Source organism: Empidonax traillii, unplaced genomic scaffold, assembly GCF_003031625.1.
Source record: "Empidonax traillii isolate 1590-97213 ecotype Southwest subspecies unplaced genomic scaffold, ASM303162v1 scaffold6:size4315531, whole genome shotgun sequence".
NCBI lineage: Eukaryota > Metazoa > Chordata > Aves > Passeriformes > Tyrannidae > Empidonax > Empidonax traillii.
Genome location: NW_020955199.1, coordinates 3505811 through 3524643, shown reverse-complemented (window position 1 = coordinate 3524643; position 18833 = coordinate 3505811). Strand labels below are relative to the sequence as shown.

At 36.5% G+C, this 18833-nt stretch overlaps 1 protein-coding gene across 7 annotated transcripts in view; it reads right to left on the bottom strand.

The window, feature by feature from the left end:
• The window catches only part of XRCC4 (X-ray repair cross complementing 4), a 148549-nt gene that overhangs the window by 128770 nt on the left and 946 nt on the right, over positions 1-18833 (bottom strand). The window contains exons 1-4 of one of the 7 annotated variants that reach the window (XM_027881231.1): positions 17939-18073; positions 10592-10708; positions 5229-5378; positions 739-926 (exon numbers count right to left, since the gene is read on the bottom strand). In XM_027881231.1, the coding sequence (XP_027737032.1) occupies positions 739-926; positions 5229-5367 (327 nt within the window). In that variant the 5' untranslated portion in view covers positions 5368-5378; positions 10592-10708; positions 17939-18073. Of the gene's footprint in view, positions 1-738; positions 927-5228; positions 5379-10591; positions 10714-17938; positions 18074-18641; positions 18794-18833 lie in introns of those variants that run through there. The other 6 variants (XM_027881223.1, XM_027881185.1, XM_027881209.1 and 3 more) reach the window with 6 other exon arrangements.

Genomic DNA, 18833 nt, shown 5'->3' with positions numbered 1-18833 from the left:
AAAAAAAAAAAGTGTACTTTCACCCAAGAAATTATAACTTTTCTAGAACCACTCTTTTGACACCCAAACCTACAAGCATACATAACAATTAGGGCTCTTTGCATTTTCAGTTTCTTTGGCCAGTTTATTTCCCAAATTGACATAAAGATGTTTTCATACAAATTAGATTTCTCATAAACTTTAATTGATGGAAACATGTATTATGTGAGATAATACATGAAGATACACTTGCATAATAAAAATACAGTATGTATTTAATGTCTTCGATTTAGAATATATTGTGTGTGACAGAGACAGGAAAAACAGGATTCTTAAACTTACTGCTTTTATTTTCTAAGTACAATTTGATCCCAAACTCACAGTCCTGACCTAGACTCTGTGAACAGCACTCACAAACAACTCACAAGAAGTGTCAAAAAGTGGTTTAGAGTCAATATGGCCTTGGGTAAATACACAGAAATATTGGTAATGCAGACTGGAAGATTTGTATCACTTAATCTTTGGCATCTCAATAGCCAAACTGGGCTGAAATTTTCTATATTGCACACAGAAATAGGTATCTAGTGAAGATAAAGAAAAGAGCACAAACTAGGAGGATTACCTTAAATTAGCTTCTTCTTCAGAAAAGTTTTAACACCAAACCACAACCTGAAATAACTAAAAAGTTTCTACAGATACAGATTATAAGAAGATCCTTCTCATAGTTTGACAGTCAAATTTTAACATTTAACTACTTACAGAGCCATCTTTCAGACTTCTTTCGTAGGAGAACTGACACACCATATTTTCTTGATCTCTTGAAATCACAAAGTTGTATTTGCCAGCTGACTCTTCTCTAGTCACCAATGCTTTCTTCAGCTCTTCCACATACTTTGCCTTGTTCATTTCCATGTCAGCAGCCTCCCTGGAAATTTCTGCCTCAGACACTATCAGAAAGAAATACGTGAGGAATAAATATTCACATGTGTGTGAACATGTATATATCATATATATTATTATGCATATCACAATATACATATATTTGATATATATTTATATGTACATACAGACACGTACTGATCATCATTAAGGTCTTTTCCAACCCAAGCCATTCTATGATTCTCTGAAATGTTAGGAAACTATTCTTTCCTTTGCATACATCAATGTGCCAGTGTGCTATTTCCACTAATGGAAATGTAGCAGGAATACTGTGTTTTTCATAGGTATTAAGTTCTGTCCCCTTTTTTCCTGTCTGAAATTGGTTTATTGCTACTTGTCCTCCACTCTACTTGCCAAAAGTCACTCTGAAAAACACTAACCTTTCACCAAAGATAGATAGATAGATATAAGCAAATTAAAGAGAGAATCTGTACATTGTAACGCAGGCTTTGATGTGCAGCCTACCAATACAGTATTTTAGACTGCTGACTTGATTAACAGAACTATTTCCTTTTCTTCCCAACAATCTTCTCAGGAAGACTGCTCTGCATTGTCACTTACTCCTCATTGTTCTTAGATCCTTCTAGCATTTGCCCAGCATTTAAGAGAGTAAAGGACATTACTCCGTGAGAGTGTTTAAGAAAAAAAAAAAAAAAAGAAAAAAATCCACACAAACCAAAACAAAAAAGCAAACAAAACCACCAAAAACCAACCCAAAACCCAACAACATATATCCTTCACAGAACTGCAAGTATTCCACTCAAAAGCCATATTAATAGTTGAATGTCTTCTCTATACAAATGCCTTTAAAAATAGTTTCATACCGAGACATAGAGTCTGTACATGTATTGAAATCACACTGATAGAAATAGAACAGCATTTCAATCAGACATGAGCCTCTTCAAATTGCCTCATTTTTCTCCAGTCTTCTTGACACAGTAGCTAAACCTGTACTGCCAAGCAGTATGAATCAAATCAATCCATCATATAAAAATACAGCAAAGAGGCAAATTAATGATTATTTGCTATAAATAGTTATAGAACACACTTCAGGATTTCTGGATTAATTCTGCACCTGCAGGAATTTTTGCTTATTTTCATCAGTTTGTGAGGATTTTAGAGGGCCCAGCATTGAAACCCTTGCCAGATAAAGCCAAAACAAACAACATCCCCTGCCTTCACATCATGCAACAAGCTGTTAATTTCAGAGGAGGTTACTGGGTGGGTCAGGCATAATTTCACCTTTATAAATCCTCACTACCTTGTTCTTAGTATTTTTCGAAATGGTATCTAAGACTTTTCCTCCAATACCCTCTGGCTGACCAGGGTCTAGTCGATCAGATCAATCCCCTTACTCTCCACAAAGATAGGGGAGACATGTCTTCCAGCCCTTAAAAATATCCCCTGAGAACCATTACCCTGCAATGGAACTAAACTGCTTTGGAGTTATAAGAAGTGAAAAGAAAATAGGAAAATTTAAAACAAAAAAAAAAAAAAAAAAGGAAATACTCTCAGTAAATACAAGTAAGTCAGCTTTTGTCACACAAGATGTGCAGTGACAGGCCTCTGGCAGTCTGAAATCTGTTACAAAGTTTTCCATATTATCCTTCAGAGAAAATGCTTAAAAATGAGTATTATCTGCTCCTCTCTTCTTTTAAGATACAAGAGGAAACCTGTCAAACTCATAAAAGCCTAACATAAAGTAAAAGGACAAGGCAGGATACACAGTATTTTACCACATCTGCAAAAACTCAAACATTAATCAGATGTCATAAAATGCAGAAATTTTATTATACGTAAAAAGTAATATAGGAGTACTGAGGAACATGTATTAGAAAAAATGACAAACAAAATAACCTCACAATCAGCATTTTCCAAGATTTTTAAAACTTACTTCAAGTATGAAATAAATGTTATCAGAAAAGCTTAAGACTTCAACAATTGCCAGCTGTATCTTGATTTTTTTCCAAACTGAAAGCAGAACTTCTATTTTTCATATAAAGAATGATACAGTGAAACTACTGTCAGGAAAACAGCTAAACTCACAAGTCAAGGAACAATTTGGGCTACACTTATCTTGCAGAGCTAACAATCCACTACATATAGTAAGAACCAAAACATTTTTATGAGGCAAAGAGGGTCAGAAAAACGTAAGTTTGAAATACTTGGAAAAACAAATGTTTGTCCAGAATAGTGACTTCAACACTAAGAATAATCTATATGAATTTTTAATGAAAATAAGGAAGTTCTAAAAACAATAAAGCACTGTGGGTTTTTTCTCCTGTGGTGCCTATACAGTACTGCATGTTCCTTTATCTTATAAAATCAGCAGAACTGATCATTCGAGAAACATGGAATGTATAAATCCATAGAGCTGCAGTCCTTTAACCCAACACCAAGCTTATTCATTATATAATATTATATATTTTTGTGCTTCAAACATTTACCTTTTTCCCCCCTCTCGTTAAATAGAACTCCTAACACTTTTCATCATCACATTAAATACGCAAAACCCATAAAAGACAACTCCATCAGCAACTCTCACTCACTTCCTGGTAGGTCTTGCCAAGCAAAATAATCCACACCTTGAGAAACCCAGAAAAGATTTCCCACAGCAAGAATACTCTGACCATTGCTTTCCCTCCTCCCAATTTAGAACCTAAGTAGCCTCAAACATGATGTAATATCTTTAAAAAGTGACCAAAAGCAATGCTGGGTGCATGAAAACACAGATTTGAGAGGTAGGAAAAGCTCTTGCACAAAAACATCAACTCCTAATGAAACTACTCAAGGGACTACAAATAAAATTATTCAAGGGACTATAAATTCAGTAAGAATTCCTTAGAAATGGATCAGATTCTTACAGAAGAAGCAGAAGCACTCTCCTTTGGATGAGTACCCAGAGCTCAAGCTAAACTGTTGCAGGTCTCTTCTTTTCCTTTTAACAGAGTGAGGTCATCCTGCTTTCACTGGCCGTCTGTTTTGGGAAATGGATTATCTAGCCATTCTGCCAGATGCAGGAAGTCAACAAAATGAGAATTGTGTCTACATATTCTTTCTATATGATCCCAGTTATAGGGACACAGCTTTCACTTAGAAAAATAAGAACTGGCTTTCTGTGAATTTAAATGGAGAATTTTAAAGTCACATAAGAAAATGAGAAGATCTTTTAAACAGAAAAATTAGCTCAATTATTTAAGTATTTATCAGTGTTAATACCCTTCTTGTTATTTTCAAAATACTTAGTTTAACTTCAATATTGTCAAACCAAGAAAAATCTTTCATACTAGTCTACAGGGAATCAGGATTGGAATATATGTATTTGTTTTGTGTAGGAACTCCTGATCAATGGTGTGTGTGTGAAATGTTAAAAGGAATATGGAAGAGAAGATTTAATTTATATGTAGACATACATATATCTATATATATGTACCTAAATCTCCGTATATATAAAGATCTATCTCAGACCTATATGAAGGCTTGGCTTATGTAGGAGAAACTGGGCAGAATCAACACCCATTGGGCCAGGAGAAGGAAGGAAGCAACTACACAGATATATAGTTTTATAATTCAGATATAGAGTCCAGAAAATATTTTTGCCTACAATATGCTGTAAAATATGTAATTCTTTCCTGCCCTTGAAATACTTTTGCCAACAAAAGAAGGGTTTTTGATTAAGGCTTCCATTTCTCAAGGAACACACAAATCTTCTTTCTTTAGGTGTTAATGAGAAAAGCATTCATATATGCAGAGACTCATTCTCTTATCCAGGTATCTGAGTGAAGGAAAAAAAAAAGTCCCTCAGGCTGTTTTTTATTGTATTCTTTTGATAACTTATTGTCCTTTCCCATTCCCAAAAATTCACCTCAGTGCCAAATATAATTACCTTAAATTATTAAGATTTTATGAAAACATTTCATAAACAGCTTCAACTAAATACTTCATGAACTCTTAATTTGCAAATGGAACTTGCACCAAACTTTGCTCAAGAATCTAGAGAAGATACATAAGTGGTACTTTATTCTCACTCCAAGAAATTATATATTCTTGAAAAAAAAGAAAACATTGCATATCCATATCCTAAATTAATCAGCATTAGCTTTGACACTCATTTTTTTCCAGATTTGAAAGTTCTGTGGTTATGTCCCAGTAGACCATGAACTGCCCACTCAGTCAGTGGGGAAAGGTAATGCCCATAAAATGGTTCTGTGACGAAAGCCATGGGTCACAGTTTAAAAAGTGTTTTAAAAGAGTAATAAAAACAGTAAAAGTTTAAATTAAAATATTTTTTTCTCTCTTTCCATCATTACCTGTCCCAGTCCATGAGCACTGACCATCAGTAAGAAGTATACCAAAGCCACTGCCTAAATCCTTTTCCCATGATACTTGTAGGAAGTAGGTTGTTTCTGGATCAGAAACTGGATGAATTCTGTTCAGAGTCTTCTCCATTTTGCCAGCACCTGTTTAAAAAGATAATCTTGTTATATCCCATGGGGTACTTAGTAACTTTACATAACTAATACAGGAGTTAGAGGGGGAATACACAAACATGAGTATGTTTGTATTTTACTCTATTTTTCTTCAGTTTGTCAGAGATATTTACAAGCAGAAAAATGGATTATAATAAGCAAGGTTTAAAAGAATAGCGTCAACAATTACATATATTTGAATTAAAAATTCAATTTAAGAAGCTATCAGAAATTACAGTACACAAGCACTCCCCACACGGCTCTGTTTTTAACTTGCCATCACCCAATGTACAGCACGTTTAACATAATTCCAAGTAATCAATATTCATTTGGAAGACTGCCACATGAAAGCTGCAGAGAGTGCAGCAAACACTAGCAACCCAGAGAAAATAGTTTAAACACTGGGTGCAGTGGAGATCAAAATATATAATGCTACAGTGAATTTTTTGCTGTACAGCAAAGCAACTTGGCAACCTGTGCTTGACATAAGACCTCTAAGGAATCTCATGTATTTATACATAATCTAATCTGACTGAGTGAAGCGACTGGTAAAAGGCTACATGTTCACTCACACACTAAAAGTAGCATATAAAAGCAGCAAAAACCCAACTGAGGTATTTAAACTGCATGTACTGAGTACAATGATGCTCAGACAAGTAGGGTATTAAATGCTCTATCAAGTTTTCCATCTAAAGCGTAGCAATAAATAATCATGATCAAGATCAGCTCAGGCCCTGAGGGGACTCTTCAAGTGATAGTCAAAGGAAGTTCATTCTTTGCTCGTGGACATTGAGAGCCAAATCTAGATACAGATATAACTACCTCAGACCTCACCAAAACTTGGTATCTTCAGGCTGGGAGGAACAATTTTAACTGCAGCTGACTGTCCTGTGCTTGATTTGCCCAGCTCAGCACCCATCAGTATTTGAAAAGTATCCCAGACAAGTGCACACTATTCAAAAGAAGCAAAATATCTAAGACTTGGTATTCAAGCATAAAGCTTTACTATTTACATCCATAAAACACCAGTGTGTTTACTATTACAGATGTCATACCCCACCTTTCCATTCCTGCAAATGCACCAGAAACTAAAATGTTACTCAAAACAATATAGAATAATTAGTTTGCGTCAAAAAAAATAAAGTTTTCCATTTTCATCACCAAGCAAATGACCACTTCCGAAAACCTAAAGCATGCCTGTGCACCTGTAAGCAAGAAAAACATTAAATGTTTGGGGTATGGACAACTGGAACAATGCGATTAGTAATTCTAGAAATATAGCCATTTTAAAGATTTTTAGGGTATTAAGTGCCTGGGCATGGGTTAATAAAGAGCATAGGGCAGGAAAAACAAGTCATTCACAAAGCATGGTCAACCACAGACATTATTTTCCTTTGCCTGCCAGACTCCCTTTTGCTTTTTGCTTATTCTGGAAAAATACAATGAAATATTTTCAAAGAAGTCCTTCTCTGAAAGACAGTGTTTTTAAAAAGACTGCAATTACTGTTTTTTACTTAAAGACTGTAGCACACAACCCTGACAATTTGTTCACCTGTGGTAAAGCACAAGCTCAATGAAAACACACTGAGGAAACACACAGAGCAGAATAATGTTTCAAAATAAATACAATACATTTTCCTGCTTTTTCACATTTTACTGTGTGTCTCTGAACAATTTTCCCAGACAGCACAAAATGAAGACACTTTCTCCCAGCTTTTATCTCCTTCAGTGTGCTCACTGACCTTTTGAAAGGAGTATTTTTTATTACTTCATGTTTAGAAACTGCCTCACTAAGCAGAGCTCAGCTTGGCTTGACATCCCCAAGCACTCAAGTGTTCCAACCCATCAGCAAAAGCTTAAGGGTTCTTGGCTGTATATAATGAGTGTTATATACTTCTCTTCAAGAGGAGGAACAAACCCTCTTCATGAAAATCAGTCTGACCTACACAGTACATAGAAACATCACTGCAAACAATCATACTCTACCTTACTGCTTTTTCAAAAACCTGTTTATAAACAAAGCAATAATGAAAACAACGAAAAAAATAAAATCCCATTTCCACAAACCTCCCAACAATAAAACTTCTTCAGAGTTTAGTGTAGTGTTGAGTAAACAGATATACTGCATACAGTTAAAGCATGAATACAGCAAAAAAATAGCAAAGGAGCTCCCTAACTACTTAGCAGCTAGCAATTACCACAACAGAAAACAAAAATAGACACTCAAACATCATTCCTTATTAATTCACCGTAAGGTGAGTGCATCCATTCTAAAGGCAAAAATAGATGTACATCACTGTTAGTTCCAAAACAAGACCTCCAGGCAGAGGAAGCTGGAAATGAGACATCCTACTTGCATTCCAGTAACTCTATTTAACATCTTTAAAAGTTGTATTGCTCTATACTTCAAGAGCTGACACAAAACACTCTCCTCGTAACTAATCCATCCCAATCCACCACCTGCTCACTAAAATCCCCTCATTACCCCAACACCTTCCAAGGCACCTCATGCACATGACTCTTCACAGATCAACTACTTCTACCAAGTCAAAATTTCATTATGAAATAGAGCCAAAATGACAAAGGATGATGGAGAGTTGAAACTTTAAGATGTACTTTTCCTTATGCATCTTTGAGTGGGAAGGTAGGAATTGTATTAACACCCAAAATGGCTAAAAGAGCCACCTGAATTTTGTGAGTCTTACTACTTACCGGTCCAGCTGTTGGCAAAGATTGCCGAAAAAAACACAAAATCACTGCATAAAAAACAGATTATGTTTTTATTGTTACTCAATAAACTAATTTACTGAAATCAGACTCATTATTGCAGTCTAAAGAGCATCTCTGACTCCATTAGGCCAGAGGAGTACCTTCAAGTGCCACTCAATATTCACCAACACCATCTCTGTGGGCTCTTTCCCTTCACTGTCTCAGTAGAATGGGAGCAGCCAGTACTTTCTTCCTTCTCTTGATTATGACAAAGAAAACTTGCACAAAACTGATGTGCTAGGGCATAAGAAAGCCAGTGTTTTACTCCTGAAGGGCACAGAGGGTCACACAGAACACCAGCACCTCACCATGCCAGAGCCTAGGACCAGAGACTAGCTCGCAGGTGGGAATAGTCAAGTCCCACCCCAAATCTGTAAATCAGAGGCTTTATTGAGGCCTTTGAACAATTGGGAATTGAGCTGTTTATCTTTAGCACTTTGTCCCTTTGCTCTTTGGCTTCTACAATCTACATTAGGTAATGCTTCTTTCTGAGGAGAAATCAGCTGTTGGCTGCTGCCTTTGCCCTCAGAACAAACACTACACACAGGGGCTTCTGAATAAACAAGACACTTTTAAAACTGGTTTACAAAGGATTTTATATGTTGTTTTGGATAGCACTAAGCACAGACCAAAAGCCAAATCTTTCAGGCTACTCCAACACAGCATCATTGATAATATTTTGAACTTCAGCACTTTATTTTTTTTTCTCCATGCAGACTAATGGCTTTTTTTTTTTAATTGCTTGAGTTGCAGGTGTTCTAAACCTCAGCAGCTATGCATGAAAGGCTACTTACAGACCAGAAAGAGCTACTATGCCTTTGAAATGGAGCAATTAACTTAAGTGCTTTCTTATTAAGAAAAATGGGAGTTCAGAATAGAAGACCACACACACTGCTATTAAAGCCCAAAGTTTGATCCCTTCTGACCAGAAAAACTACAAATCAGAATCTAATAATCAGAATGAAGTTAATATTTAATTTATAATCAGAGAACAGGTGCTGTTCAGGAGATCCTACGCATACTTGTAAGTCAATAATTGGAGAGTTAAACTAGTCAAGAAAAACTCAAGATTGCTTTTAAAGATTAAAACTAGCTATTACCACATTTTCTAACAGGAGGAAATAAGATAATGCCTATATTTATGCATATTTCCAGTTATATATTTCACACAAATTGATATTCTCTCATGTTAATTTAAAATTCCATTAACTCAAATACTTCAAGAGAAAGAGCATTAAAGAAGCTGACAAAAACTTCAACTCTGACTCCATTAATCTTAGAACTACTATCGATCCAATAGGGACTTAGTCTTCTTCCTTTTCTTTTTTGAAAGAACATGATTGGGCCAACAAACATAAAGAAAACAATACAGGACCTTTCTGGTCCCATCTCACAAAAAGCCTCCCATCCCCTTGGCCACAATATTTGTTTGACACTGAAGAAAGCCTCAATAATAGCCTTCATCTGTAACTTAAAGATAAATCTGAATAAGAAGATTTATAAGAAAGAAGATTTGTAAGAAAGATTTGTAAGAAAGAAGAGAAAAAAATTAGAAAGAGTTTTGTTTCCTAATGAAATTTAAGGGGGTTAGGGCATCTTTATATTACAGGCATCCTAAATTATATCTAGTAGTTCTTTTGTTTAACTTCACTCTATATTAAAAGCACAAGGATTACAATTTTGTCAATAATGCAGCTTTGTCTTGCAGATAAATGAACCAAAAATTGGTAGTGGATGTGACAAGTAACTGAGTGTATAATTTTGTGCAGGAAAACAGGTCATTTTAAAAATTCAGTCCTGTATGGTAACATTTGATCAAGAGATCATGGACTGAACTGCACAGTCAAGGCTCACATGGCTCACATTTGCACTGCTCCCTTCCCACCGTTTCATGGCAGCCACAAAGGATTGGAAACATGCACATACTTTTCCTGCAATTGTCCCCTGCAAAATCAAAACCAACCAAACAAAATCAAACAAAAACACCAAAACAAACCAGTCTTGAGCTTGTCAAACACCATAGGACAGCAAGATATAGCAGATTTGCAACAAAAGATGCGGAATCCATGATAAGGAACAACCCTTGTCAGGCTTATTTACTACAGTCACCAGCTGAAAAATGAGAAGAAACAGAAGAAAGCAGACAGTCAACAACCTTTATACTACGAATCTTACTAAAAAGCCTTGATCTTAATTGTAGCCTGGAGGCAAAGCCCACCCTGGTGTCTTTCATCCTTGAAGTCTCAGGCCTAACCCACTACCCACTCCAGGCATCCAGGCTTGCCAAGCTTACTTATGAGCATCTACATTAAGCTGTAATAAGGTTAAAAAAAAAAAAGGTCTTCAATGTATTAAAATAAACACCCAAGTGGGCAATTATACTAGTATATACTAGTAAATAAGTACCCAGATAGATTTTTAAAAAAGGGACAAACGTTTCTTTTTCACCCTTTTCTACCAACCCTTCCTGACACTAACAATTCACTATGTGCATGCTGGCAAATCCTCACTTTCCAACATCCATAGATAAACCAGGACGTACAGTTATAAACCTGTAAACAATAAAATAAAAATAAAATTAAGTCATGCAATGCATGCATTTCCTGATGAAAAGGTTAATTTTAGTGGCAAAGTTACTAAAAGGTATGCATAGAAGGGAGTAAAGATCTAAGACAACAACCAGACCAGCTTCCAGAGGGCAGATCTGAGATGAAGAGTCAGCAGGTGTGTCTCAGAGACCCAGACTTCCCTCCTTCCTTGCCTCCGGGAGATGCAAGTCCCAGCAAATCCTTTATAACTCCACTTTGGCATAGGACATCCTGGTTTTCCAAGGTCCTACCAAAGCCAAGGGTGGCACAGTGCCTCCCCTTGAAATCCTTAGGATATTTATTATTAACATAAATGTATCTCCAAAATAACTCATCTCCCCATAAAAAAAAAAAAAAAAGCATATATCAATCTCCCCCATAATCTCTCTGAAAAGACAGCACTAAAAGTGTTACATGTTTTACAGATAAAAAGCAGAAGAAGGAAATTGTGCCAGATGCAACTTCTGAGCCCAATGTATTCAATCACTAAAAACAAAGATATGGTAATTTCAAGTATCTTGGACATATTTTTAAAAGCACTTCTGCAGTGCTTTTAGTAACTTAGTATTATGCATTTGAGGACAGCAAAGTTGAGGAATTTTTGGGGGGAAGGGAAAGACAAAAAGCAGCATGTTTTAATCACTCTTTGTCTATCCAAAAATACTTTGATACATGTTTTTTTGATGTATATTTGGATAACACAGTAGTCTGGTTGAAGTATCATCTGTTTTCCAAAACACTGCCTTCTTCAGGATTAAATATTATATATATTATATTCAACACAAATCTGTCCCACAGACTTCCTTTGTTTTCTACTTTTTACTCCCATATTACAGTCCTGCTGTTTCTCTAAACACATTAAACTTAACATCACTGAATGATGGATTCCACTAAAATCTGCCTTTTTCTTTTTTAATTTTTAAATCTACTAAATTCAGTACTACTGAATCCACAGTAGCTCCATAGGCAAGAGTAGTAAGTATGAAACAAAGACAAATGAAACAAAGAAACCAGTGTGTCAGGTAGATACGTATTGATGTAATTCTGCATGTAAGGTTTCTGAGGATTTTTGAAAAATTGAACCCAGTAACCTGGAAAATCAAGTTTCACCAAATGTAGCCATTTCAGTGGGACAAGGGCAGGTATAAATGTGAAGCCTTATACATCCTCCTACCTCTACACCCAAGACTTTTCAAAGAGATGGATTATTTTAATTTCACGTCCCTGTCAAATTAATAATAAAAAATAGGCTCAGGCTCCAAATTGCTTCATCTTGCCAAACTGTTTCCTAAGGCACTTTCTTTGAAGAAAATTCCTGCATTACCCAGTCCTCACTTAACAAAAGTTTTATTATGTTTTTTTTTTCCATTCACTATTTATCTGCTGAAAAAATGGCAAAATTGAGCTCCCTGAAAACAAAGAGCTCACACTACTTATATTTATTAATTCAAAAATTGTAATTCACGTTGCTTTGTCTGACCCACGCGGAAAATAATTCATAAGATGTTTGCAACAAACTGAGTTATTCACTTTCAATGCATTTAAATTTAAATGCCATGTTTGTCACTTGGCATTGAACATTAATTACTTTCCTGATGGATTAGGCAGAGTTTGAAGATAAGGCAAAGAGACATAAACACTGAACACCTATTTCACTTGTTTCCACAGGCACCACTTTAGCTTAGGTTTTGTGACAATGCACATTTAAACAACCAAAGCAGGGCAGAAGCACCAGTACACAAATCCCACAACCTCACCAATCACAGAGCAAACAAGCATCTTTGTTCTAAAAAATTTATATATATATATAAAATAAATAAGAACACAGTTCCACAGAAAATTCAGTGGCCACTGAATCTACACCCTGAACCATCACTTATGAATCTATGAGCTTGTAGTGAATCAGAACTACAACTAAAAACCACATTCAGGGAGAAAAGAAGACACAAAGAGCTTCACAGGAGTCCCTTGTTCTTTTTGCATCTTAAGTTCTGTGCCTAAAAACATAAAGCCTCTCCAGACACATCAGCTCACTGCTTTTCCAAGCAATATTCATGACTCTTTTATGCCATTTTTTGTTGTTGTTCTTACTAAGGAGTAGGGAAAAAAAACAAACAAACAAACAAAAAAAACCTTCTCAAAAATTTAACCCTTACCCAAGACACTTGACACCAAGCGGGGAGTCTACTTCAGGAAACCAGCTTTTCAATATTAGTTTTCCTTCACATCTACTAAAGAATTCCTTAAATAAAAATCTGCAGAGGACACAGCAGGGGCACACCAGGGGAAAAATGCCACTGGGACTTGAGCTGAGAGGGTAATTAAGCACTCATTAGGAAAATACAGCACAAAAGTGCTTTGACGCTGCACCAGTTACACAGAGTTTTGAGATATTAAAATGTAAAGTGTAAAGCACCAGAGAGGTCTCTGGGTACTGTGTTAAGAATGTAAGTCTAAGAACTCTGAAATAATGCAGGTACGTGAGCATAAAAAACCCAGCTCTTTGTCCAAAAGAGTCACTTCTCCACGGCCCAAATAAACTGTTTCAGTGGAGTTTTAGGTAAAGTACCCCCACCATGCATTTTCCTCTCCTTCAGTGTTACAAAAGGCCCAAAATAACAACATGAACCTAAAATTAACTAAATATATATACACTATATAAATTATGTAAGTGTATATATACACACTACACAAAATATACATATACTATATACATATTATTAATATATATTTTAAAAATTCCTTCTCTACCTCTTTATTTAAAGAGAATTAAAAAATATTTTTAAGATAGTCAAGTATAATAAAACAAATCCATGGAACAGCCAAGATTTTAAAAATGATGAAATATAAAGCACATTTTTCATCTATAGACTTTGACCAATACAGAGGGGAAAAAAACCCACTCTTTTATCTAATACTTCTTGCAGGACATTTAAGTCAAGTAGGTTCGTTACCAAGACACACAGGATGCTACACCTGGTTCCTTGCTGCTTATCTCCAAAAATAATTATGCCAGCTTTCACCAAAATTAAAATTTCTGCCTCAGCCATGCTGGACTCTGCAAATTAACAACCAGTTTCTCAGTAATTTAATTTAAGCCCACATAACACCGTTGGCTGCCTCCAAGGGCTGTTGTATCTTCGCTTATTGGCTCAGCCCAGGCAAATCCCTCCTCAGGTTTTTGTGCCGGTTTCCACCCCAGGCCCAACACAGCCAAAGGCGCTTGGAAAGCTCCAGGCTCCCTCTTCCCTGTCCAGCTACTGTGCTGAAAAGAGTGGCTGCTATAACCCCTTTGTAGACCTGTAAACAAACAACCCCTTTCATAATCATTGGAATTATTTAAAAATACAAACAAAAAACACCAAAAATGAAAACAAACAAAATCAAAACAAACAAAAACACCAAACAAAAAACAAACCCAAAAAAATAAATGCAGCGTGTGATAGGATATATAGCCTCACTTTTCCTCTAACTATTTCTGCACCAAGACAGCCAGCAATTTGGCTGATGTCTAAAAAAAGGGCACAAGAGTTCTCAGTCTCTGTACTCTTAAAATTACATAAGATCAGTCTCCTTTTGTTACTATTTATTCACAATCTCGGCTCTATCTCTCTGCTCAGTTGGAGGACACCCCTTCACAGCAAGCTCACCTAAGAGTCTGCAGATGCAGAAATATCCAATACTTTTCCATGCTTTGCAAATTTGGGTAATTTATTCAAGAAATATTTTGTGAAATCACGAGTCTGCCTTAAGAGACAGTAATACCAGAGACCCTTGCCCAGGCACACACATATAATGAATCTTTTTTTTCCAACTTGGAACTTTTCCTGTAAGACATGTTCTTCATGTTGATCAGATTTGACTCTCTTAGATCTGCAAAAACAGTAATTTGTTTTGTAATTATTTTCTACATACTGCCTGAGCTTGTGTCAACATGGTACCATACATAATTCAGTAACTCCTTTGTGTCTTGACATATCTTGGACACTAGTCCTTTACCATTACATTATCAGATACAACATTCCATTCATAATCTTCAAATTCACAGGAGGTTTTTACCACCTTCCTTTTTTTCCCACCTCATCTACAGAGAAAAAGGAGGTGGGGAAGACTAAAATCCACAAAGACATCCTGATTATAATTAGCAGGAGTTGAAAGCCACTGTTTCTTAATCAAGGAAAAGGACACAGTTCAAGTCAGGGATGGAACTAGAGCAAACTCCATTTTTGGTGGGGAAAAAAAATACCATTTCAAGACCCATTTCATAGCATTTTACAACAGCTGTCTAAACTGGATTCTTGGTTATCTAATGAGGCTAACTCAGACCAAAACTCATGCACATGATTCTACACATTCCACAAAGTATCCGCAAGCACCCCACATTTTTGCCAGGTGCATCAGTGAAGAAATCACAGCTGCCTCCTGTTAACTGGAGTCCCTAAAATCTCACCCCAGACTCTGGGTGATTCCACCCACTCTTCAAGGACGTGTGTTACTTTTTCATCTGGGGCTCCTGAGCTCTAAAATAACCTCTTAAAAAACAACCTCCACCTACTGCTAATCCCTAGGTGACAAGAGTGAGGGATTAAAATTTCTCCTCCTTAAGTGGTACTGAAAGATGACGACATCAGAAACAGGCACTTAGACAAAACAGCAAGTGACCCTGCAGGGCTTGTGGCACATCCATGAGCACATGAAATATTTAAGTATCATATTTTAGGTATTATTTTAATGAAGTCAACATGCAGAACAGTAAATCAACCTGAATTATCTCATCCACACTGAAATGGAAGTTTATTGGCCAAAACAGATCACTGCAAGACATCCAGCATTCCTGTACACCAGCAAGGGACTGACTGTGCCACAAGAAGGGATAAGGTCACCTGTGTCACGTACAGCACAAATATTTCTGCAGCAAGGCCATAACACCTCGGGGTTTTTGTTGCTTAGGAGCTGCAGTGCCTTGCTAAGTTGTGCAGTAACCTCTGCATCAGCCATCAGTTGTGTATATGTCATATATACATGAAACCTATCACAAAAAGCAGAAATTTTAAGGTACAGAAATTGCCACTGCTACAAGAACACTTCTTGTCACACATCACCCAACCCAGTAGATTTCTATAAAATGTAAGGTAAAATACCAGGTTAAAGCACTCCTCCCAAGCACCCCATATATGACAACTGAGGTTCATCCTTGCTGCAAACTCCCAGCACTTCATAGCTACTATGGTCCACCTTGCTGCAGTGAGTATCACATGCACTTTTGGTAACAGGGGAGGTAGAAGATGGAGAGAAAGGGGAGCCATACCTAAGTGTAGGTAGGTTTTTTTGTTTTGCAAAAACAGTGTTAGCAAACAAATACCACATTCTAATTGCCACTGTCAGAATGCTACCTTCTTGCACAGAACGCTACCTACTCACTCCCATGTTTTCCTGCATAATTCATATCCCTCATGTTCAGCTGCCTTCTGATTCCAGGGGGAGAGCAAAAAGAATTTGTAACTGTAGCAACTATGCAAATATGTTTTTAAGCAGTCATGCCTGTGTTTAAAGACACTAGGAAAAACAGATGTGAATGCAACAAAAGAAGAGCCAAAGAAAAGTCCAAGAGCTTTTTGCCCATCCCTCAAAACAGCATATCTCAAAGAAAAACCAATTTATAGTTTATTTGCAAATACTTTTTCCACTTCATATACACACATGTACATGTGCTAAGCACAAAAACTTGTCTACAAAGATGTACCTGTGGTGTCACTCACCCACCTATGGTGTTTTTAAACTATTTCCTCTAATCCTCCTGCTTCTCATGAAGTATAAGAGTCACAGGAGAAGCTAAACACCAATCCTTCCCATATGCAATTGCCATTGTTTTGTGATAATTCTTCCTGCATTTGAAAATAGCCTGGAAGTTTAGTGTGTTTTACTTTTCATTATACACACAAATTCCTTGGTATGCTCTATTACTCAACTGAACACTGGAAAATCATACTACTAAAACATTTCCTAACACCAGAAGGCACAGCCAAGTTCATCAACCCTCCTCTTCAAAAACCCAACAGCAACAGAGAACCAGTATTAAATAAAACCATATGGTTTTACTTAAATATCCGAACGTTGCTACACAGATCAGTATAATTGTTTAAACTCCTGATCTGAGATTTCACCAGACAATAGTGCCTACCCAGGCAATTCCTGAAGACAATACCAACCAAGCCACCCCAGCCACTCACAGCTGGCTTTCCATAACAAGAAATTAATTTGGTGAAAAAAAAAAAAAAAAAAACAACACCAAAGATAAGTTGGAGTAACACTATCTGAAAGTTCTTATTTCAGTCAGAAAGACTACTTTCAGACAATAGATAGGTAGGTATCTTTTAAATTATGCCACGAAGGCTCCTACAAGATTATTAATGATCAAATGGATATTTTTCCCCAAAACTGCAAAATATGCAGCTGAAATCATTTTAATACAGCATATGATCAATGAAAATTCTTCTCTGAATGCCTGTGACTGTTGGAAACTTCACTTGAAAATTAAACTGCCAGGGTCAGTAAAGAGCATTTTAACAAAAATCTGCAAGGGATTTCACATGGGAGCTCACCAGAAACTATCAAAGTAGGAAAAAAGTATAAAAAATTTATCATATGGGGCATGTTTGTAAACAAAACTACACTAGAGGAACCTACCTGACCCCCTGAAAGCAGGTTGTGGTGTGACCATGCACTGACAGCTGGACTCTCTTTGGATGTTACAAGAAAAGTTTTCAATTTGAGTAGCTAATTCACATTCGAGTATCCAAAAGTGAACCCAAAAATGCAAAACAACACATTTTTCTCCTTCAGTTTCAGAGACACATAGAAGAAAAGTTCAAAAGTATTATTGCCTCTAAAATCTTGGATCATGGTGACCACCAGAGGTTGTCCAATGGTTATAGTTACAGTTTCCTTCTCTTTAGAAATGCCCCTTAATGTGATATCATTCAAACACTTTAATATGAGGTTATCCTAAATAATAAAGCTGGGTTTAGAACTTACTGCTTTTAGGGTGTTTTTTTTTTTAATCCAAAGCCTTGACATGGGACGAAAATAAATAGATCCAGTGAATGTAATTCACTAACAGAGTAAGAAGTATCAGAAAAGTAGTAAGAAGTATGAACACATTATGAGAAAATGATCATGCATGTTGCTGGTTACCTATTAAATCAGTAGATGAATGTGCACATTAACATGCCTTCATAGTTACCAGACTTTATCTAGAAAAAAGAACTAATCCAAAATCAATATAGTGCCTGAAACCTACAGATTGGAAAAGCAAGTTATGCAAGAAAACCACATATGAAATTCTACATCTGCTTTTGCTGAAACATTGGTTTCAGTTTCTACATTTGCTTTTTGCTGAAAATATCCCAGTCACATTTTTGAGGACTACAAATCTGAGACCAAACACATGCGAATTGTACTGACCAAAGCTACTACGGCAAGTGAAACTGCCCTGTAGAAAATATCAACAGCATTTTAAGAGGGTTGTGTATGCCTCACTTGCCTTAAACTCCTCTGCTTTAGTGGAACATTGCCTGGATTCCACTATAAAAGCATATTTTATACACAAACTCTCATCAGCTTCAGGAAGTATGTCAAACGTTATCCCAAAATGTTAGCCCAGAATGTTATTTTCGGGGTGAAAAATTTGTTTCCCCTGATCAAGGGAAAAAGCAAAACCCATCCCACACTGAGCAGACAAACAAGAACAATTTGGTGCTGAAAGAGAGAGAACAGAGATGCCAGAACCAAGTAATGCTTTTTGAGGTCTGTCGAACTGGAAACTGAAGCTCTTTCAGTTACTGTGTCTTCAGTCACCAAAAGAATACACCCTGTTCATGACGAGGAAACAAAGCACCTTTAAGACACCAAGTTCAAAAATTCTTGGAGAAATGCAATTACAGAAAAGAGGATGAAAACTTCCACAAGGGGAAAACAGAGTACGGGAGCCAAAATACATGAGACCGGAGCAGGCTGTGGGAGCCTCCGAAATCAGCCTGTGGAACTGGCTGTGCCTATGGAACAACGGAAGAAGAAACAATAAGAGGGC